Source organism: Alosa sapidissima, chromosome 3, assembly GCF_018492685.1.
Source record: "Alosa sapidissima isolate fAloSap1 chromosome 3, fAloSap1.pri, whole genome shotgun sequence".
Lineage (NCBI taxonomy): Eukaryota > Metazoa > Chordata > Actinopteri > Clupeiformes > Clupeidae > Alosa > Alosa sapidissima.
In genome coordinates this window covers 9,129,264-9,148,458 of record NC_055959.1, presented here as the reverse complement: position 1 = coordinate 9,148,458, position 19,195 = coordinate 9,129,264, and the positions used below count along the sequence as shown (strand labels likewise).

At 40.0% G+C, this 19,195-nt stretch overlaps 2 protein-coding genes across 2 annotated transcripts; one reads left to right on the top strand and one right to left on the bottom strand.

The window, feature by feature from the left end:
• Positions 1-9,346: 9,346 nt before the first annotated feature.
• Positions 9,347-10,898, top strand: atp5mf (ATP synthase membrane subunit f). The gene is made up of 4 exons (XM_042085013.1): positions 9,347-9,471; positions 10,347-10,454; positions 10,537-10,653; positions 10,748-10,898. Exons 1-4 carry the CDS (start codon positions 9,456-9,458, stop codon positions 10,774-10,776), a joined length of 270 nt encoding a protein of 89 aa, XP_041940947.1. The 5' UTR covers positions 9,347-9,455; the 3' UTR covers positions 10,777-10,898.
• A 96-nt stretch (positions 10,899-10,994) lies between these two features.
• cpsf4 (cleavage and polyadenylation specific factor 4) lies at positions 10,995-13,766 on the bottom strand. Its single transcript, XM_042085008.1, has 8 exons — positions 13,400-13,766; positions 12,955-13,005; positions 12,708-12,860; positions 12,517-12,612; positions 12,322-12,415; positions 12,169-12,241; positions 11,845-12,009; positions 10,995-11,748 (listed from the first exon to the last, which is right to left on the bottom strand). Exons 1-8 carry the CDS (start codon positions 13,500-13,502, stop codon positions 11,680-11,682), a joined length of 804 nt encoding a protein of 267 aa, XP_041940942.1. The 5' UTR covers positions 13,503-13,766; the 3' UTR covers positions 10,995-11,679.
• Between the last annotated feature and the right edge of the window lie 5,429 nt (positions 13,767-19,195).

The following is a 19,195-nucleotide window of genomic DNA, read 5'->3' as shown; positions in this document are numbered from 1 at the left end:
CTCAAGAGACACCTGTCAAGAACAAAAACAAAATACAGAAAATACAGTATACACCAGGGGTATTCAATTAATCTTCAGCGAGGTCGTTACGGAAAATTTCCTCAAGCAAAAGTCCGGAGCATCATAATGTTTAGGCTATGTATATGTATGTATGTATAATATATATACAGGGGCGGAGCCAGAGGGGTGGCTCCGGGTGGCACAGGCCACCCTTGAGATTCGATTGGCCACCCCAAATCCTAGTCTACGATTGGCCATTAACATGGTGTAAGGCGGGACCTTTCTTGATGCACTTGCAGCAGTGTGAAGTGTCAGACGTCAGAAATGTAAGTTGCAAACACACTTGCCTTTATTGGCCTGCGGCACAATTGAACTGCGGAACGAAAGGTTTCCCCGATCAGGAAATACTCCTTAATACGCAACTTTGTGTAGGCTTAACAGAGGTAGCCTAAATATTGTGCCTATGACGATGACAGCTTTAAAAAAAAAAAAAAACATTTATTTCACTTGTCTCGCTGGATTGAAGGCAGAATGTGGGCTGTTGTGCAAATAGATGAATGAGGGTCGGGAGATTCCGTTAACAAAAACCTAAAGTTTTGCTAACATTTTCTCCATTATTATCGTAAAATATGTATCCATGCAGGGCAGGGCTGGTTCTAACCTAGGCTAGGCTACTATATTTGGGTGGGCTGGTAGAAATTTTGGGTGGGCAACATAGCAAAGCTGTCAAATTGGATCAAAACTAACATAAACACAAAACAAACACAAAACAATCAGTACTGCCTAGCTTGAGTTGCTGCAGCCAACAGCCAGGGATAGGCAGTATGTCTGATACATGTATGTAAAATACAAAATAGTATGTTGTCATTTTTATTTTATTTAGTTGGAAAAAAATGGCATCATATTTTGTATCAAAATACTTTATAGGTTTGTAGTTTAAAAATAGTGCCAAATTATTTTGGTAAAACCAATAACCTACTTTTGGTGATGTGATTATAAAAGTGCAAAACAATGAATGCAGCACTGGTGCTGACTTGTAATTTGCCAAGAGTTGTTGTGATCAGAATATTGAGATTCAGGGAGATAAGTTTCTTGAGAACTTTAGTCATCCAATTCAAACACATGGAAGTCATCCAATTAAAACACATGGAACCGGTTATGTGGTTTCCCTGCAAGAAGTTGCACCATGTGCAACGTGCACAATGTTTGCACACATCCACAATACACTCCTTCATACCAACCTTAAGTTTCTTGAGAACTTTAAAGTTCTCAAGAAACTGATGATTAATCATCTAATCGGAAGACATGGAACCGGTTATGGTTGCCCTGCAACAAGTTACCCCACGTGAAAATTTAATTAATAATTTGCCCAGACTTGTTGTGATCATAATATTGAGATTCAGGAAGATGAAATTGCTCACATACACAATACACTCCTTCATACCAACCTCAAGTTTCTTGAGAAAATAAACAAATAGACAAAAAAGCAGGTCAAATTATTGTAACAGCTACAAAAATAGATGGCCATAGAGTGGGGTAAATGTCTTGGATTATATTTTGTACATATATTTTGTATATCTTCATTTACAGTAATATAATAAAATTGATTATATTTTAATGTCCACATGATGGAATTTGTTTTAGAACAGCATAGCCCAGTGACAGACAACTTAGATAATTAACTTTAATATGTTTGTATTAAATTTTATTCAAATACAAAGACATTTTATGTGAGAGTAAGGTATTTGTGTTTTTTTGTCCTTCAATTTATGAGTATGGTGTTTGCATCTGGTTTCCCTAATGTATTTGTGCTAATTTCACATCTTGAGCCTGTTTCTGTTTATCTGGATGTTTTGCCTCATGCCACCCTTGAATCAGTGCCTCACTAGTGCCACCCTTGTTAAAAATGTCTAGAATCGCCACTGTGTATATATAATATTAGGATGGATGGATGGAGCCTAGTTGTAGATAGATAGATAGATAGATAGAAGATAGATAGATAGATACTTTATTGATCCCCAAGGGGAAATTCAAGAAGATTGTAGGCCTAGGCCTAATGTTTAATGTGAAATAAAATAAGTAGCCTAAAAGGCAACATTCGAAATGAGGAGAAATAAGGCAAGATAAGAGTGATTGGGGAGAAAAACTGAGTAGCCTTGGTTATTTTAAAGATCTTAACGTGAACTTAAAATAAAATTTGAGCTGAGACAAGGCTGGTTCCTTGAACCCATTAATCAGCAAGTTTAATTTAATTTTTTTAGTTTTTTTTATGTTGACCCGAAATCCTGGAAACCCAGGAACATCACGTTGTTGGGCAGTGAATGCATGTCGGCTTAACTAGATTGTGGTGGATCAATCATATTGCCTTCTTAAATCGTAAAATATTCTGTGGTCTCAGTTCACTGTTGAATGGGCCTAGCCTACCCTATGCTTGCTCAATATGCTTTGTCTAGTAGAGGTGCTTCAAATTGGCGCTTTAAAAAAATCGCCTGTCTCAGAATAGAAGAGGTCCAGGGCAATTCTGCGCAAAACTGTCACATCCATATTTAGCTTAGTTGGCGTTACGGACGTGACAGTTTTGCGTGGTATTGCCCCCGTATCGTTATATAAAGCTCTGTTCTCGCTGTCTAGCTTCCTCCTCTTTGAGCAATCGATGATTTGAAAATAACTTACTTATCGTTAACTTAGATATCCATCTGATTGTTTCTCGTCCCGTCTCCTCTCCTCGCTCGTTTCAGGCTATCAGTCTCTTCCCCATAGTAGGCTACTTTACTCACTGACTCGACTTCATCAGAATTCACAGATTTCACTGGCTGAGTAGCAGCAAGCGAAATGATGGTTCCTGAAGCTCCTGAAGTAAATGCTGTTATCCTAACCAACAAAACATTTAGCGCAGCTTTGAAATCTTACGTGAAAATCTAAATTAGGCTATTATGGTCTGTGTCCGGATAGGATCACGTCACGGTCCGGACTCGGACCGCGGCCCGCCATTTGGTGATCCCTGGTATACACCATACAACAAATATTGTTGGTGAGTTAATCATTTTGGCCATGTCATTTTTTTTACTTTTGATGTATGTTCAGCCCATCTGTAAAATATCTTCATAAAACCTAGTGGAAATTTCACCTCTATCATTTCTATGACAATGTGATTTTGTAGCTTTCGTAGCTACACAGTTTGATGTTAACTGTATAAAGGTTGAATAATTTTAGTGCAATAGAGGCCAACCCTTTATAAAAAGCCCACCAATAATGCTCACCACAATTGGAAATAATTTAAAATAAGAGAAAATTACCCCAGCTTCATGGATGTTTTGGAACCTCCAGCCCTCGTAACAAAAGCCTTCTTGACCTTTGCGGATTCCACAGCTGTCCATCCGCAGAGCGTTCCACAGTGCATAACGTAGGCTGCAAATAAAAAGCAAAATCAATCTATCAGTGTGGTAATAATAGCTCTGAAACTGACAGTTCCAGTCATTGATTTTGATTAGCTGAAACGTGTTCCTTTCTGTTGTAATTCCCAAGTTACACAAAGTTACACAAGGTTACACATCCTTGTGTACACATCCCTACGCAAAGAATGGTAAAAAATGAAGTTGTTACAAGCTGTGGCCAATGTTCCACTTACCATTGTGTGACAGTCTACATGAACTATTTATTGGTGTAGGGGTGTCTTTATAAAACCATCAACTGTGCATAAGTTAAGACAACCAGAGGAATACAATAAATCATCTGTTGGAAATTGATCTTAATGCCTCAATTAAAACATGAGGGAAAAATCCAACCTTTAAACACACCAATATTCTTTGTGGATGAACCAGGTATCGTAAATTATGTTATTCCTTAAAATACAGGGGGCATAAGTAAGGAACCCCCTATGTTAAAATCCCATAGAGGCAGGCAGATTTTTATTTTTAAAGGCCAGTTATTGAATGGACTCAGGATACTATCCTGATAAAGTTCCCTTGGCCTTTGTAATTAAAAGATAGATAGATAGCCCCACATCACATACCCTTCACCATACCTAGATATATCATAGTTTTATTTCAGTTAGGTTAATAGCTGGTTTGATTTGCATGCTACAGATTCTATTAATTGCAAAAGAAATGTTGACTGGTAAGTTATTCATGACTGCAGATGCTGACTTGTCAATTTCTCGATCCCCTCGACCGCAGCAACGCTACTTCCTAGTTTACCTGGGTTACAAGAATGCCCTTTCACTCCTGTTACAATATGCTGTAATTTATAGCAGGTTAAACACAAGTGAGAACATATTGTGGGGAAAAATATACTTACCATTTTGGTACGCTGTTTGTTCAGCAATTTGATCTGATGGTCTAGCGTAGTCTTCCAATTTTTTAAAAAGCTGCCGGCCTCTTTTCAGTGGAATTGAGCTGAAACCAGTTTAAACCAGTGGCAATAACGTTAGCTTCGTCATCTTGACTGACATCCCAAAGACATTTTAAAATTCCGTGCATTTTGGCTACAGCATGGCTTAACACCATTCAAAACATACCGACTAAAGCTATAAGGCAAAGTAAGCTAGCAACGTTAAATTGTCTAATGTTAGCTTTATATACAAGCGGCACAGCCAGTGATGTAACTTACAAGTAGCTAACATTAACTAGCTAGCTAACTTTATGTGCTGCTTCCTCAGGTTGTTCAATGATATATTGAGTCTAAAAATATGAAAGAACGTTAGCAAATTACCAAAATGTTAATGTACCTTCTCTGAGTTTTCGTGGTGGCAAGTTCTGCACAATCCTTCATACCCACACACAGTTTCACTTGGTTTCACTGGGCGCCAAATCTAGACTGCATTTTCTGGTAGGAGTCTTCTGCACGCAAGTTTGTCACGTCCGACCATCATAGACCTCTGGAGTCTAACTTGATTTCTCTAACTTGCTAACAAGTCGCAAGTTAGCTCTGGGGTAGCAAAAATCAAATTGTGCCGCCTTCACGTACCATTGATTATAATATCTAATCGAAGGTTGAAGACAAAAGTGTGTTCAGGAAACCGTCTGCGTCTCCGATTTCGTCTTCTCCCTGCCCGAGAATTTAACAGGTGATCTCCTTATATGGGCATAGATGGTAGCTTTTTTGTAGGCGAACTTCAGAGGTCTGTCAGAGCATCGTCATGTGTGGTGGTCACATCACATGGTTAGGCCTACTGTTTGCAAATGTGAACTTGAAAATATGTGCAATTAAAACAGATAAGCCAATGAAAATCATTTGAGAATTGTACAAATCAGACTAATTTATAAAACAAATAGGTCTGGATGAGCATTACATTAGTTCACTTAGAGAGCTCTCTGATGGATAAGCCTGAGTAAAATATGAGATATATAAATTGAGCAAGTCTGAGTATTGTATAAGCCTTTGCTGAGATCTCTTTTGTAAATCAAAAAAGAACTAAACTGAGATGACTAGAATGAGAACGTTCAAGCTTGTGAAGAGATCTCTTTTACAGAACTGATGGAGCCTAATCTGAGATTTACCAAAAAGATCTGAAATGAGAATTGCATGAGTTTACAGAGAGAGCTCTCTGGTGGATCAGCCTGAGTAAAATATGAGATGTATAAATTAGACAACACTTAGCATTATTTAAAATATTGATGAGATCTCATTTGTAGATTAAAGGGAGTCTACACTGAGATAACTTAACTCTTTTGCTCCAGAGACAAACCTGAGAAGCGGGAGACAAAAGCAATAATCTCATTTTTATATCACTGTGATCTCATTATTGTCTAGGAGAAACAATTGAGAAAGAGAGGAGCTCTCATTTTAACATTTTCTTTCCTCTGGGCTAATAGCTTACCCTACTATGTATTTCGCTAATGAGTGTTGTAGGAGATATTGACGACACAATAACAAAAGACCAGAAAACAATGTTAAAGGGATACCAGGCAAGCCTGATGCTTTTTCTCTACGAAGCTCCCCCTACTGTCTGTACGTGTCGAGACGTGTGCGAGCCCTCGCTCGGTCTGAAGCTCTTTTCCTTTTCTTTGCATCTTCCGTCAAGGGTTTTCGCATGCTTTTTCGCCGGCTCTGCCATTATACACACGTTTGCAACAATCGCTAGCGTTTCGTTAACCTGACTCTTTGATGGGGATGCAGGATATAAACTGATCCTGCTTCTCGTGATGTCTGAGACTTTGTGAGACTGAAGGTCGGCGGGTAGGATACACCAAACTTGTAAGTGGGATATTCTTCCTACAGGCAGTGGGGCGGGCGAGAGAGTCTTCATTCGCCCTGTAATGAGTCATTTAACCATATACTGACTTATGAAGATGATTAATTAACACGAAAACGTTGCCTGGTTGCTGGTACTTTAAGGCATTTGTGGAGAAGAAGGATGGTTTGTGTGTTCTTCCTACACCTCACGGTAAGCTATTTCGTTGCTCTGATTGGTTAGGTCTATCCAATTGAGTGCAGAAATATTAGTTATTTTCTTAAGTCAGGCTTGTATTTCTGGCTCATTGCTGACAGTAACTGAAACACATCCTACTTCAGACATTGATGCAGAAATGGCTGGCTAGCAAAGGCTTTCATGCAATGGCAGAAAAGGGCATTAAAGCATAGCACACAAAGAGGAAACTCAGGTGGGAAAACTTGGAGCAGTTCATGACCCCAAGATTGCTACAGCCATGCAGGCAGTCACACACGAAGGACTAGGTGGCAACTCACACTACGGCATGTTTGAGCTTTTGTGGGCACCGCAAGTGCCCTGGGGAGATGGAGATCAGGCTGGGTGCTATCAGGATCACCCTCCACCTCTGGCTCAGGAGACATCAGGCCCACAAGGGTGCGTCGTTCCCGTCCAAACTGTAGGGCTATGGGAGGTGCACTCAATAGTCAATCACTAGGCCTTTTCACACAGAGATCACGCTAAATTTGCGGGAAGAGGGGACGTCTTTTTGTGTCCGAAAGCGAGGTGAGAATTTGCCGGCCTGCTGATCTGTTCACATGATGCGCCATTTTGGGGAGCCAGGAGGCAGGATCAGCTATAGTAAATTAAATTGTGACGTGCAACAGGGGGATGTGGTGAGTGATAGTCGTAGGCCTTATGTGCGTGGGCCTTTAGATACAGCAGGTGTATGCATTTCAAAAACTATGGCGGGAGAACCGACTGCACTTTGGTTAGCTTGCATTTGCTTTAGCTGTTGCTGTTAGAATGTTAAATTCTTGCGATAGATGTCTTCAGACAATAAAACGTAGGCCTAATTTGGAAGGGAAATTGAAGAGAAGAGTTGCCCCTTGCCTTGGCCGTAGCCTACAATGTAGGCCTACTGTGCGTACAATTTATTCATGAAATCGTTCAATATTACAACAATAAAAATAGCTTGTGTACTGTCTGAAACATACTTAACGCACAAATGATAGCCTAGGGCAAAGAGAATGGACATCTCAACATAAGGATACAGAAGATGATGATTAGTGTAAACTTTGTCACACGACGTGATAAGCAGTTCTGGCGCTTAAAAACGCAACGTTCCATTCAGTCATAAATCATTCAAGTGTATGCTCGTCATGAAAAGAAAACAGCATCTTAATATTTTTCAGGTGTTTAACAGTAGGCCTAGGCGCACTGTTAGCAGTTATGCCGAAGTGAGATTATTAGGCATTGCATCCTGTCACTCAACATCGCAGTTCGGGTTGATAAGATTCAGTTAATGCGAGTATGGATCGTCTCAAAGTTTGGGACAACCAAACAGTGTAGGCAAAGCAAATCCTAATTGTTAGGTTATAGCTGTCTTTTCTCTAGGCCTGGGCCTATCGGAAATCGCGACATAAGCACATTGGTTTCTTTTTTCTCTTAGGTGTTGGGTAGTGTGTTGGGTAGTGAAGCGATAATGCATTTAAAGCAGTACCATCATGTGAGCCAGAGCCGATATGGCCAGAACTTCTGCTCTGTAGCATGTAGGTATTTCTGTCCCACCCAAATTTGCTGAACTACTTGCGAAGTAGCCTATTCATCACAGACATCACATGTATCACACGAAAGAGCTTTTTCTCAGCCTTTAAACGATGTTAGTGGTTAGTTGTTGTGGTAAACGTTTCGCGAGAAAAGTAACTTTAATCATATTTTTTTGCGCCCGTCTCCCTACCCATTCATCTTGGTGGAATACTTCGCGAACTTTCCCCCAACACATGACAAACCATATATCAGAATAAACAGCAGACCTTACCGAACATAAAGGTGTAAAGCATTCCCCTGCACAGTTAGCCATTCCAGAGTAATCCGGTTTTAAATTTGCAGCAATGTCTTTATGCATGTCTCCAACTTTGCGGTTCCTAATGTGTTTCAATTGTTCAATAAGTCTACATGATTTTATAACAGGCCAAATACAAAATAAATGTTACAAATATCGCCTAGATAAGCATTACAATCAGAGGATATACATATAGGGCAGAGAGACGCTCATGAGTTCATGCTTTGTTTTATCGCTGGATTTTAAGATAGCCTATGGCAACTGATTGCATTCCAAGCTACAGTCAACTCTAGCAGGCACGACTGGAGACTGTGAATTTATAGATTGACATAATGTGCTGTCTCTGCGATTGCTGCTTTTGATCAGTTAGATTTATTTGCAATCTCCTGTGGTGGGCTGGACATAGCATTGAAATGCCCGCCCAGAGTCCCCTTTCCGCCATGACCCATTCACTGGTGGCGGAACGAAAAAACTCAGCAAAATGTCTAGGGGGCTTGGTAGTAAATTTGGCGAGACACTTTGTCCCGCCGTTCCGCCTCGGTGAAAGGGACAGTCGTTCCGCGATTCTGGTACATAAAATCGCGGCGATTTTGCAAGTGTGAAAGGGCCTAGTATCTGACAAAAGATCCATTGGTTGGATTTTCTGCTCTTTGGCTGTCTACTTGGTGAGTGGCAGATAGGGCATGCATCTTCCGTGTCTGTATTTCTTGCTGAACCAGGCTGTAGGCTATATTTATGCTGTCACTATGAAGAGACGCAACAACCATTAAACATCTCTCCCATCTGGTGAGCTGATATTTTCACACAAAAAAATGGATACATGTGTATGGGGGTCTGTGAATGTTGCAGTTGTTAAGCCTACAGCACATTAACAGTTAACAATACAAAGTGCACAAGAAACATGTAAATATAGAAATGCCATAGGCCTATGTCATAGAAATTATGACAGTAGCGTATGCCTATTTAAACTTTAACACGACCAAGATGAAGAAGAAGTAGGCTAGGCTATGTAGCCTAAATTGTAATTTCTTAGTGGGGAACAATATAGCCATACTGTGCCATACTGTAATTTAATTTAGTCTGATTCAGTATAGTAGGCCTAGTCAAAAGCCTTATGATCTAGATTTCTCTGCCAATGGCAGCCAAACAGAGCCCTGTGCTCCTCCTTCCTCTTATTTTCCGTCCCATAATGCCCCCACTCCATTTTATTCCCGACATACACAGCGGTTTGAGCTGAGCAAGATGGCGGACAAAGCAGGTATGCTTGCATTTAACCTTAGGAGTCTTGGTTTTAATGTTGTATCTGTTTTTTAATGAAAACCCAAACTATACAAGGGATGTGCGTATTTATAACCATTGCCAATTGCTGTCGCGTAGCTTTATTCTCGCTGTCAGAGCTTCAGTGTGAACATTTTTCTCTTACGAGTCACGTCAAGGACTTTCTGTCATCCAAACTGGCCAGACAAATGTGTGCTAATTTGACGATTATAGCTACGATGCTAACTTACCATGAAATAACTTCCAAGGAAAATATGTTGGCTAAGTGACCAGCTCTCTATCCGAATTATTACCTATTATGTAGTCGTAAAACTGTTTTGGATGTCTGTGTCGCCCTATTTTCCAATTAAGCGTTAGTCTAAAATTCAGCTAACGATAGTGTTAGCTAACTCGCCACTCGCTAGTGCTGGCTAATGTAGACCTCTGCAACCTGTGTCTACAGCGGGCAGCTGCACACCAGTTTGTGCCTTCTGTATTACTAAACTAGAATAACTTCTCTCTCTCGTCGTAGTTCTTTGGTGTTTACTTCTAATAGCTTTTATGTCAGTTGTAGCAGTCCAATAGTCTTTGACAAAAATGTATGTTAATATGTCAATGAGAATTACCTAACGTTAATTCGTACATAAGTCAGGTTTCTAAAAGCGACTGTAGGTAACTAAGAACACAAGGAAAGGCTTTAAGCTAACGTCACATAATGGCAATAACATGTCTACATCAATTGAACGTGATAAACGTACTGACATACGAGTAGTTTTATGAATTATTATTCATTCTTTGCACGAGAAGCCACACTGAAACAAGCCTCGCATCTCTGCACATCGCTGAGGTAAATACATGTATTTCTGTTTGTTACAGTGGCCCTGGCTGAAAAGAGGCTTATGGACGTCAAGCTTGGAGAGTTTTTCTCCTGGCTTGGCACCAGGGACTTCACTCCCAATGGACTACTTGGTTCAGTTCGCAAAGGTAGGTTATGTTTGTCTGCCTGACGGCCAACTCAGTGCCATATTGAAATATTACTGTGTTAATTCAAGTCATTGTGCCACAGGTCAGGAAAGATACTACAATAAATACATCAATGTGAAGAAGGGTGGCATTGGTGGTGTTGCTATGCTACTGACTGGATATGTTGTGCTGAGCTACGTTTGGGAATATGATCACCTCAGTAAGTAGCATGTTTCATTAAAAAGCAAAATCCACATCTCGCTCACCTCAAAACTGTTTCTAAACCTCTGTCCAAACATTTGCTTTATCTGTAGAGCATGACCGTTGGAGGAAGTACCACTGAACCGCCCACATCAGGGACCACAAGGCTCTGAAGTGGCCATGTCTTCATGCAACCCCTTTCAGCTTTTCGTTGTCTGTACAAAATGATAGTTGTGACCAACAATAAAACTAAAATTATTTGAATACAATGTTGTCTGTTTGGAGATTATTAATGAATCCGTCTTTGGGAAAGAAGGAACTAACCATAACTTTGGCATGCAATAATTACGTGAAGTTGGGTGTAGTAAAACAGATCCTGTTTTTATTACAAATGCTGGCAATTTCATTTACAACAAGTTTCCATGTAGCCATTTCTGGTTTCAGCCACACTGAAGCAGCCTTGATCTTGCATTCATGGACAACTAAAACGGCAAGTTCATGTATTGGAGGGAGGAAAACAAATGTACAATGAATCACACCATTATGATTAGACTAGATTCAACTGAAGGACTGATCTGGCTGGTCAAGATTCCAAGTCAAATTTGTCCAAATAGTCTACACCTTAATCATATGAACTTGTTTTGTTCCTTTTCAGTACAGTTTCACACCTAGAGAATGCCTAGCTTCTTCCCGATCTTACAACAACTTAATGGTGACCATACTAATTTGCTTTCCCATTCTTTTAGTAAGGCAAAAAGGTAAAGGTTTATTAGAGCTCCAAATTGCCACAGCCCTTTCACACTACATTTCATGTTTCCAACCCAGGAAATGAAAGGTTAGTACCACCAGTTCCATGGGTAGGAAAAGATGTGCTGTACAATATACACTTGTTCCTTGAACAAGGTGAAGTCTAAACACCTTAAGATTTTAGGCAGTTGAAAAGCCTTATCAGAGTCTTGTTTTAAGAGGCTGAATGTATCATGACTGGCACACTGAAGGCCCTGAGATTCCAACTCTAATTGAGATGAAAGGTCCCCATAGAAAGCTACTGTCCACTGAGGAAAGCCAGATGTCCTTTTGTACACTTGTTGGCATAGTGACCCTTCTCGCCACACTGCAAAAAAAAAAAAAAAGGGGGGTGTTAAGAAAGAGAAAAACATGTTGTGCATACCCAACAGTAATTAAATACTTAAAGTGTAAACATTCAAACCTTGTAACAGGTGACTTGATCTAATGGCCGAGGACCTCTGTTTCCCCCCATATTGTTTTGAGAATTCATTGGTCCTATATTGTGCGGCATCCTTTGTTGGTGGTTAGAATTTATATTGGTCAGCTGAATCAGTGACAGTGACGACCTGTTTGTGGACTGCATGGTCTGTTAAGAGTGAAGCATAAATGATAAGTTAAATGTAATTTACCATGTTACACCATCACAGGCAACAGAAAACACAATTTCCTGTCAACACCACATAAGCACTTACATATTTTAGGTATATTTTGGAAGTTTACAACAAACAAGACCACTGTTGCATACCTTCTGTTGAGTATGAGCCTGCAGAGGCAGAGGAGGTTGTTCAGTAGCACCCATTGGCAACTCAAAACGTGGGCTGAGAAGTTAAAATGTCTACAGTTTAGTATGACACATCAGATTCCCTGCAATTTAAAAATCAGCGAAATTAAGACTCACTGCATGAACTTGCAGGACCTCCCCTCCGGACAGAAGCCAACAAGGTAGTTGACACAAATGACTCTTCGTGTATGTCTGTGTCTACAATCCGGGCCTAAACATACGAGCACAAAATATTAACAGGATGTCAGGATCTTAATTTCATATCCTATCCTTCTAGTAAACAATCTGATGGCAGAACGACATCAAGCTTACCATGTTTACAGAATCCTCTGTCATACCACGGACAGTCTTTAATCTTTGATTCAGGGTCAATATGTAAAAAGGGACATTCTTTGTTGCTGCACTCTCCTGTTTATAGAAAATGCCATGTTTAATAGTCATTAAGACAGAGACAGTGGACAATAAGCCACAATGAACTTGAATGAGGAGATACCGATACTAACCGAATTTGGAATAAAAATAGCACTCAGGCATCTTGGTCATGTCATACTCATGAAGGAACTCGCACTGGTCCCCCTTTTTGCATAACCCTCGAAGCCAGTGTTTGCAAACAACTGTTTTTTCTCCACTAATGTGCCGGAAGGGACACATGCCACCTGTCCAAAACACCACAATAACCATTTTTACCTTCGACACCGTTATTTAGATGTTTAAAGAACAAGCCTGCTTTTTCTACTGTAGACAACTTACCCTTCATGCAAGATGCCCTCATGAAGAATTCGCATACAGCAGCACCAGATTCTGCATAAGTAACCAAAATGCATTGTTACTGACAGCGTATATAAAATAGTCCCGTAAACATAATATCTATGCCCATAACTGTCCAAGACACGGACGGTGTGTAATTTTACAGAGTAATTCACTGTTGAAAATATCAATCCTTCACACATTAATTCACAATAAGCCTGCACATGTTTTAAATACACGTACAAATACAAATACAGTGGTTGTTCGGTGTAAAATCGGTGTACTTGTATGATTGTACACTGTACAATCGCAAAAAAGTTCTTGCATCTTTGTTACGGCGAGCCTAGGAGGCGTTATCTGCTGCTAGGCTAACCCCGCTAATGTTAGCTAGCGTTAGATACTAGGTAACGTTAACTCCTGCCGAATAGGGATGAGGTTTCATACTTACTGTCCATTCCAGGAAAAGGCAACGGTTGGGCACCCAGCTGTTGCTCAACAGCAATCTCCAGATCAAATTTAAGGTGGTCAACAGTCGCTATTAGATCCTGCATTTTGCCTGTTTTCGTTTGCTAGCTTGCCTCACTATCCAGCTAGCTTGTGATGGTGTTATTTACTTTGTTGTACTATTTGGCTAAGCAATTACGACATTAAATCTCAGAAACAACTCGTTTTTCAATGTTAATTAGGATCAATTTGTTTACAATTTTTTAATATAGCTCAATATAATATAATAAGAAGTACACTGCAACAACACCTGTCCCAACAACCGATCTTCCACAAGCTTCGCTAGTGTTGCGGTGAACTCTGAACTCTGAACTCACGTTTCAAAGACAACTTAATCGAACTCTGAGTTGTCGATTTCAATAATTAGATCTAATCAGTGATGGTTCGTCTGTAGACAATCTTTGCATCTATCATTGCAATGTGATTTTATTTGATTTATTGATGAAAAATGTTTACACTTGAATTTAGTTTGTTTGTGAATTTATACATCGTTTGTGTGTGGGGATCGCAAGACATCTAGTCTGGAAACATTTTTCTTTCATTTCTCAAAAACGTCAAAACCATGCAGTAGGCTACACCCAAATCTAAATCATTTTATTTATCATATTTATTTTTAAACACAAGAGAATATGAACATGACAACATACAAATTACCCAATATGAAGAAACTTTATTAGAAGGGAATAGGCTATGTTGTGAATTGAAATTGGTCAAGATGCATATTAGACAGCGAAGAGCATGACCATCAAAGTGTGGCAAGGATTGTAGGCTACACTCAAAGATCGAGGTATTTCACATGTGAAAGGTTTTAGCCTAGGCCAGGCCTGAAACAGACAAAAATAGTCAATTTACAAGAAAGACAGACAGAACAGACAGAACAGAAATTCTAGGCTATTTAGTGAATTAGCCTATTATAGTGCACTTTCGATGTCATTTGAATTACCTGGGCCCTGTCCTGAAATAAACATGTAGCCCTACATTACTCAGACACACCACTGAATGCCTACAACCTCACATTCTTATGCTGAACTGCTGTGTAAAATGACTTATGCAGATCTGTATAATTTGAACTGAAGCGTGCCTCCCTCATGTCAGATTAATAATAGGCCTAGATACTGTTGTGCTACTATGGCTGTAGAACTGTTAGGCAGGAGTAAGGTTGGTGTAAAATCAATTTAAAAAGCTTGCAGAATCCTTGAAAACACCATCAGAAGTGCAGATGGCACTGAACCTGGCTGGTGTCATGGTAATAGGCAATAGTGGGAATGACAGTATTTAAATATCCATAAAACATGCTTAAAATAATTTGAAGATAATACAAAAACTATTTTCCTAAAACCACCTCTTAAAAAGTTAACAAATTGTTGCATTCTTTGTGTCTCATGAAAGAAAGTGTAGGCCAAGAGTAGTCTGCACAGAACGTCCTATTTTGAGGTGTAGGCCTAGAGTGTAGGAACATAACAGTTACCCTATAGGCTACTTTATACAATATTGAGATATTTGCAGATAGTTATATTCTAATTAAACAAAGAAATAAACATTAGTTTCTACAATACATAATACGGAATCGAATTCTAGGCTACTGTGTACAATATTGCATGAATAAATTGCAGGAGTGCATTATAAATGTCTTGAACAAAGTTGAAGTGTAAGTATGAAAGACGTTTCGCCTGCTTAGTGCTGCCTGGAGCTACTGTGGAGTCAACACCACAGTAAAAGGTCAACACGAAACACTTTCAGTATGAATAAGACATTTCTTGTCAAGCAGACACGATGATGCAGACAGACACTATTTAGCAAGTGCTTCAGACAACCACCTTAAGCTTATCGTGTAGCCTATTGTGGGAATGACAGGTTTCAAATTTGACTTCCCACACAAACAACCTGAAGTTGGCACCCATTATGCTGAAAATATGAATAGGCCTACAATTTTGATTAGTTTGTGCAGGCAAAATAAACATTTGTGCACAAACCGTCTTAAGGATATTAAACTTTAACTTGTTCACCCAGCACCCCATAAACACCTAAATGACTCCAAAATAGTTGGAATCGTTTGCGCACGATTGTGCAAGTAAAATAAACATTTGTGCACAATTGTTTCATGTGTTATTAAGTGTTTTTTTGCTGTCGAGTGATGTAACTCAGCACCCCATTAACACCCAAATGACTCGAAAATGGTTGGAATCATTTGTGCTTTGTTTGTGCACGATTGTGCAGGCAAAATAAACATTTGTGCTCAAACCGTCTTAACAATATTTCACATTAATGGTTAGTGACCTGGGGTCACCCAGCACCCCATCAACATCCAAATGACTAAAAAATGGTTGAAATCATTTGTGCTTCATTTGTGCAGGCAAAATAAACATTTGTGCACCATTGTTTCTTGTGTTATTAAGCGTTATTTGCTGGCGAGTGACTCCCAAAGTCACTTTGAGTGATGTTCCAAAATGTGGCACAATTTAATGTGTTTTAGATACCAGTGAAGTGAGTATATCTCAAAGTATTTTTTCTAAATTGTAATACCCCATTGTATCTTATACATGTTCTTGTACATTTTCCCTTTACTGACTCCGTAGTGCTCTGAAACTGGGGGGCAAACACGTCGCAGAGGGGACGCGGGGATATCTCAATTGCAAAATGAAACAATATTTCTATCGGGCGCCTATGGACTAGGCTGGGTGATGCCTGATCTGCACACAGGCATGCCAAACAACACAAAAGTTTCAAGAGTGGGGGATGCAGTAGAAGATGGAGACAAATTGATTAGTGTGATTTATTTTCGCGGAACGGATGTAAAGGACTAAGCAGCGGTATGCGGTAGGCTACACTAGTTTATTTCTAGAATATGAGATTTGTATGGTTATGCGAAAAAGTTATTCCTAAATAACTACCTGAACCGTGGCACCGAAAACCCCCCCAAAAAAAAAAAAAAAAAAAAAAAAATTAAAATGCAATATCATTCTGCTTTAGGGGCCGTTTATACGAGAACCATTGCGAAGGAAGACGACAAAATATTTTATCATAAGTGCCTTTGGTTTACACGGCAACCCCGCCATCAGGGCTTGAAGACGCAAAAATCTGAAGACTCCTTCCAGAGTGTAGAGTTTTGAAGACGACCCGGGTTGCGTCTCCGTCTAAACGGCTAAACCAAAGATCTCTGGCTAAACTGTCTAATTAGAATGTCTGCGCGTGACGTACCGGGGTTCTATCACACCACCACCCAGCGGTCTGGAATGCATATCCAATCGAATATCACATAGGCTACTCTTGCGTCTTCATATAAACAAAGATTTCCCCCTGAGAATGCTCGTCTAAACGCGAATAAACAAATGAAGACGAGACGCCACATCTGCGTCTTCTCTTTTCATCGTCACCGTATAAACGTAGCCTTAATTAGCCCATTTCACAAGATGGGGTCGCTGTGTAAATCCACTTCCTGTGGAAGAGCACTGTCCCATAGACAGCAAAAGAAAAGTCCGGAAAGACAGAAACAGGAAGACGTTTTACCCTGCCGATTAAGGTATCATCAGAGCCCGTCTGACGGAGAGCCTTGGCACTTCCTATTAAGCCTCATTGTATCGACATTGGTTGCAGTTCCATTAGAATTCCACTGGGGGTGATCACGGGCGAGTGCAGGTTGAATGGGGGTCTATGGAGATAGACGGCTAAATGTATCTCTTTCACCTGCTTGTCGTAGAAGAATCGTAGATTTTATTGTAGGTTATGCAGGTTCAATATAGATTTTAGATCTAAAGTTGAATGAACGAGTACTTATGTCCTTTTCATTTCTTACAGGTTGGGTCGTTGTTGCCCATATCACGCTAGCATTGTGCTAATGAATGACGTCATTGACATATTTGAAAGGCTTTTTAGAAGACTTACGTGACTTAAAAAAATATAACAATCAACAGTGTGTATTTTCTTTGCCTCTCCTAGCGAATGCAACATTCAAATTACTACTCAGAAAATTATATCCAGAGAAAAGTGGATATTGAGGGGTAAAGCTCCATAGACCTCCATGCATTCTGCACTCGCCTGCGAGCGCCCTCAAGTGGAATCTGAGGAGGAACTGCAACCAGTCCAGAAACCGGAAGTAACCAGACAGTGCCAATTCTCTTCCTATACATGGATTTCTATGGAACGTCACGAAAACATGCGTGCGCAACCAAGAGGCAGAAAGCACCATAGAACAGCATAGAGCAATGCAAAAGAGCAAAAGAATAAAATTAGTTTTTGTGCTGAAAACTGCACCAATTCGAAATCACGATGGTTAGAGAATGTTAAATATGTTCAATATCCCTAACGGAATGCATGTCTTCGCCAAAAATGAGAAAATACGATGTTATATTAATAATCCAAATGAACGTCAAACTTATAACGAAATATAGTCTGAAATGAGATGTTATTATCATTGAGACAACAGGGGTATACAAAAAAATCCGATTGTAGCTTACAGCAGCCGACTATTTAGGTTAAGTTTATAACGTTGTGGACGACCACCAAGCGTCTTCTGCCTCAAGCCTGCGTGCGCATCTAGTTTTGTTGGTAAACGGGAAACCCGTGTATTAGACATTCTCTGGTATCATTAACATCAGTGAGGCTGGACACCTGGACACTGTGAAATTGGTCTATCGCCCCTATCTTCAGTTCAGATGTTCAGAACTGCACCAAATTTAATGTGTATGATTAATCTGTCATTCTCTGGGGGTATGCCAATGTAACGGATGCCAGCTAGCTTAGCTGTGCTTGTGGAACGTTGGTAAACCTCACTCCCCAACGCCTCAAGAGGGCTGCTGGCATGCGAGCCATGTAGCCTGGGCTGAATTGGTTCAATTGTTAGCGCGCTCGCCTCCCGATCCGTGGTGCTGCTGTTTCGCGGGTTCGAGTCCGGGCGTGTGCAGGGCTGAATCGCGCAGGTTCAACACAAAGCAGGTTACACCAAGTTTCGTAGAATTTCATTAACACAGATTTAACATGAGAACCATAACCTATGGATCCAGGTTAACTTTAAACAGCCCTCTGAGACTAAAGAAGACTACATACTGTATACTTTATGACATTATTTTTGTTTGATGTGACATTTTCATATTTATATATTTAAATAGTACATCTAAGAGAAGGGGCCCTACTTTACATGACCAGCAACGTTCACTGAACAGACAATTTCAATAACTGATCGAAATGATTCTATTGAAAGGCTGCGGGCCGGAGGTTTGAGACCACTGCTATAAAGGGAAACACACTTTTTCATTCACTGAAGTCAGCATTGAACAGTTCAATCCTGTGGTCTCAAACTCCCAGGCGGCAACACAGTTTCTTGCGGACCCTTGATTGATTTATATTTGTAATGAAATTCGGTTCTCATATCAATTTCGCTTTTAATTATTTCCCATTTGCTTCTTAAGAATACAACTATTTAACTATCTGGCAAAAACATTTAATTATCTGGCAAAAACTCACGAAAAACAGGAATAACGCAAAAGCGACAAGGGTCAGTGACACTTAAGCAACATATACCAGTTGGGGCTTGAATTTTTGGAGTTGGAACCGTGTTGATAGCTCAAACACTCTAGGAGCAGTAGTCGGTACAACAAGTGGGTGAACGGGAATAATATGTTTAAGAAGAACAATGGTGGGCTTGCTTGATCAAGCCCACTAAAATAAGGAAATAGGCCTGGTCTTTCGTCAACTGACATTGCTGTGTGTGGTTAAGAACATTCTCCTGATAGTCACTTGATGG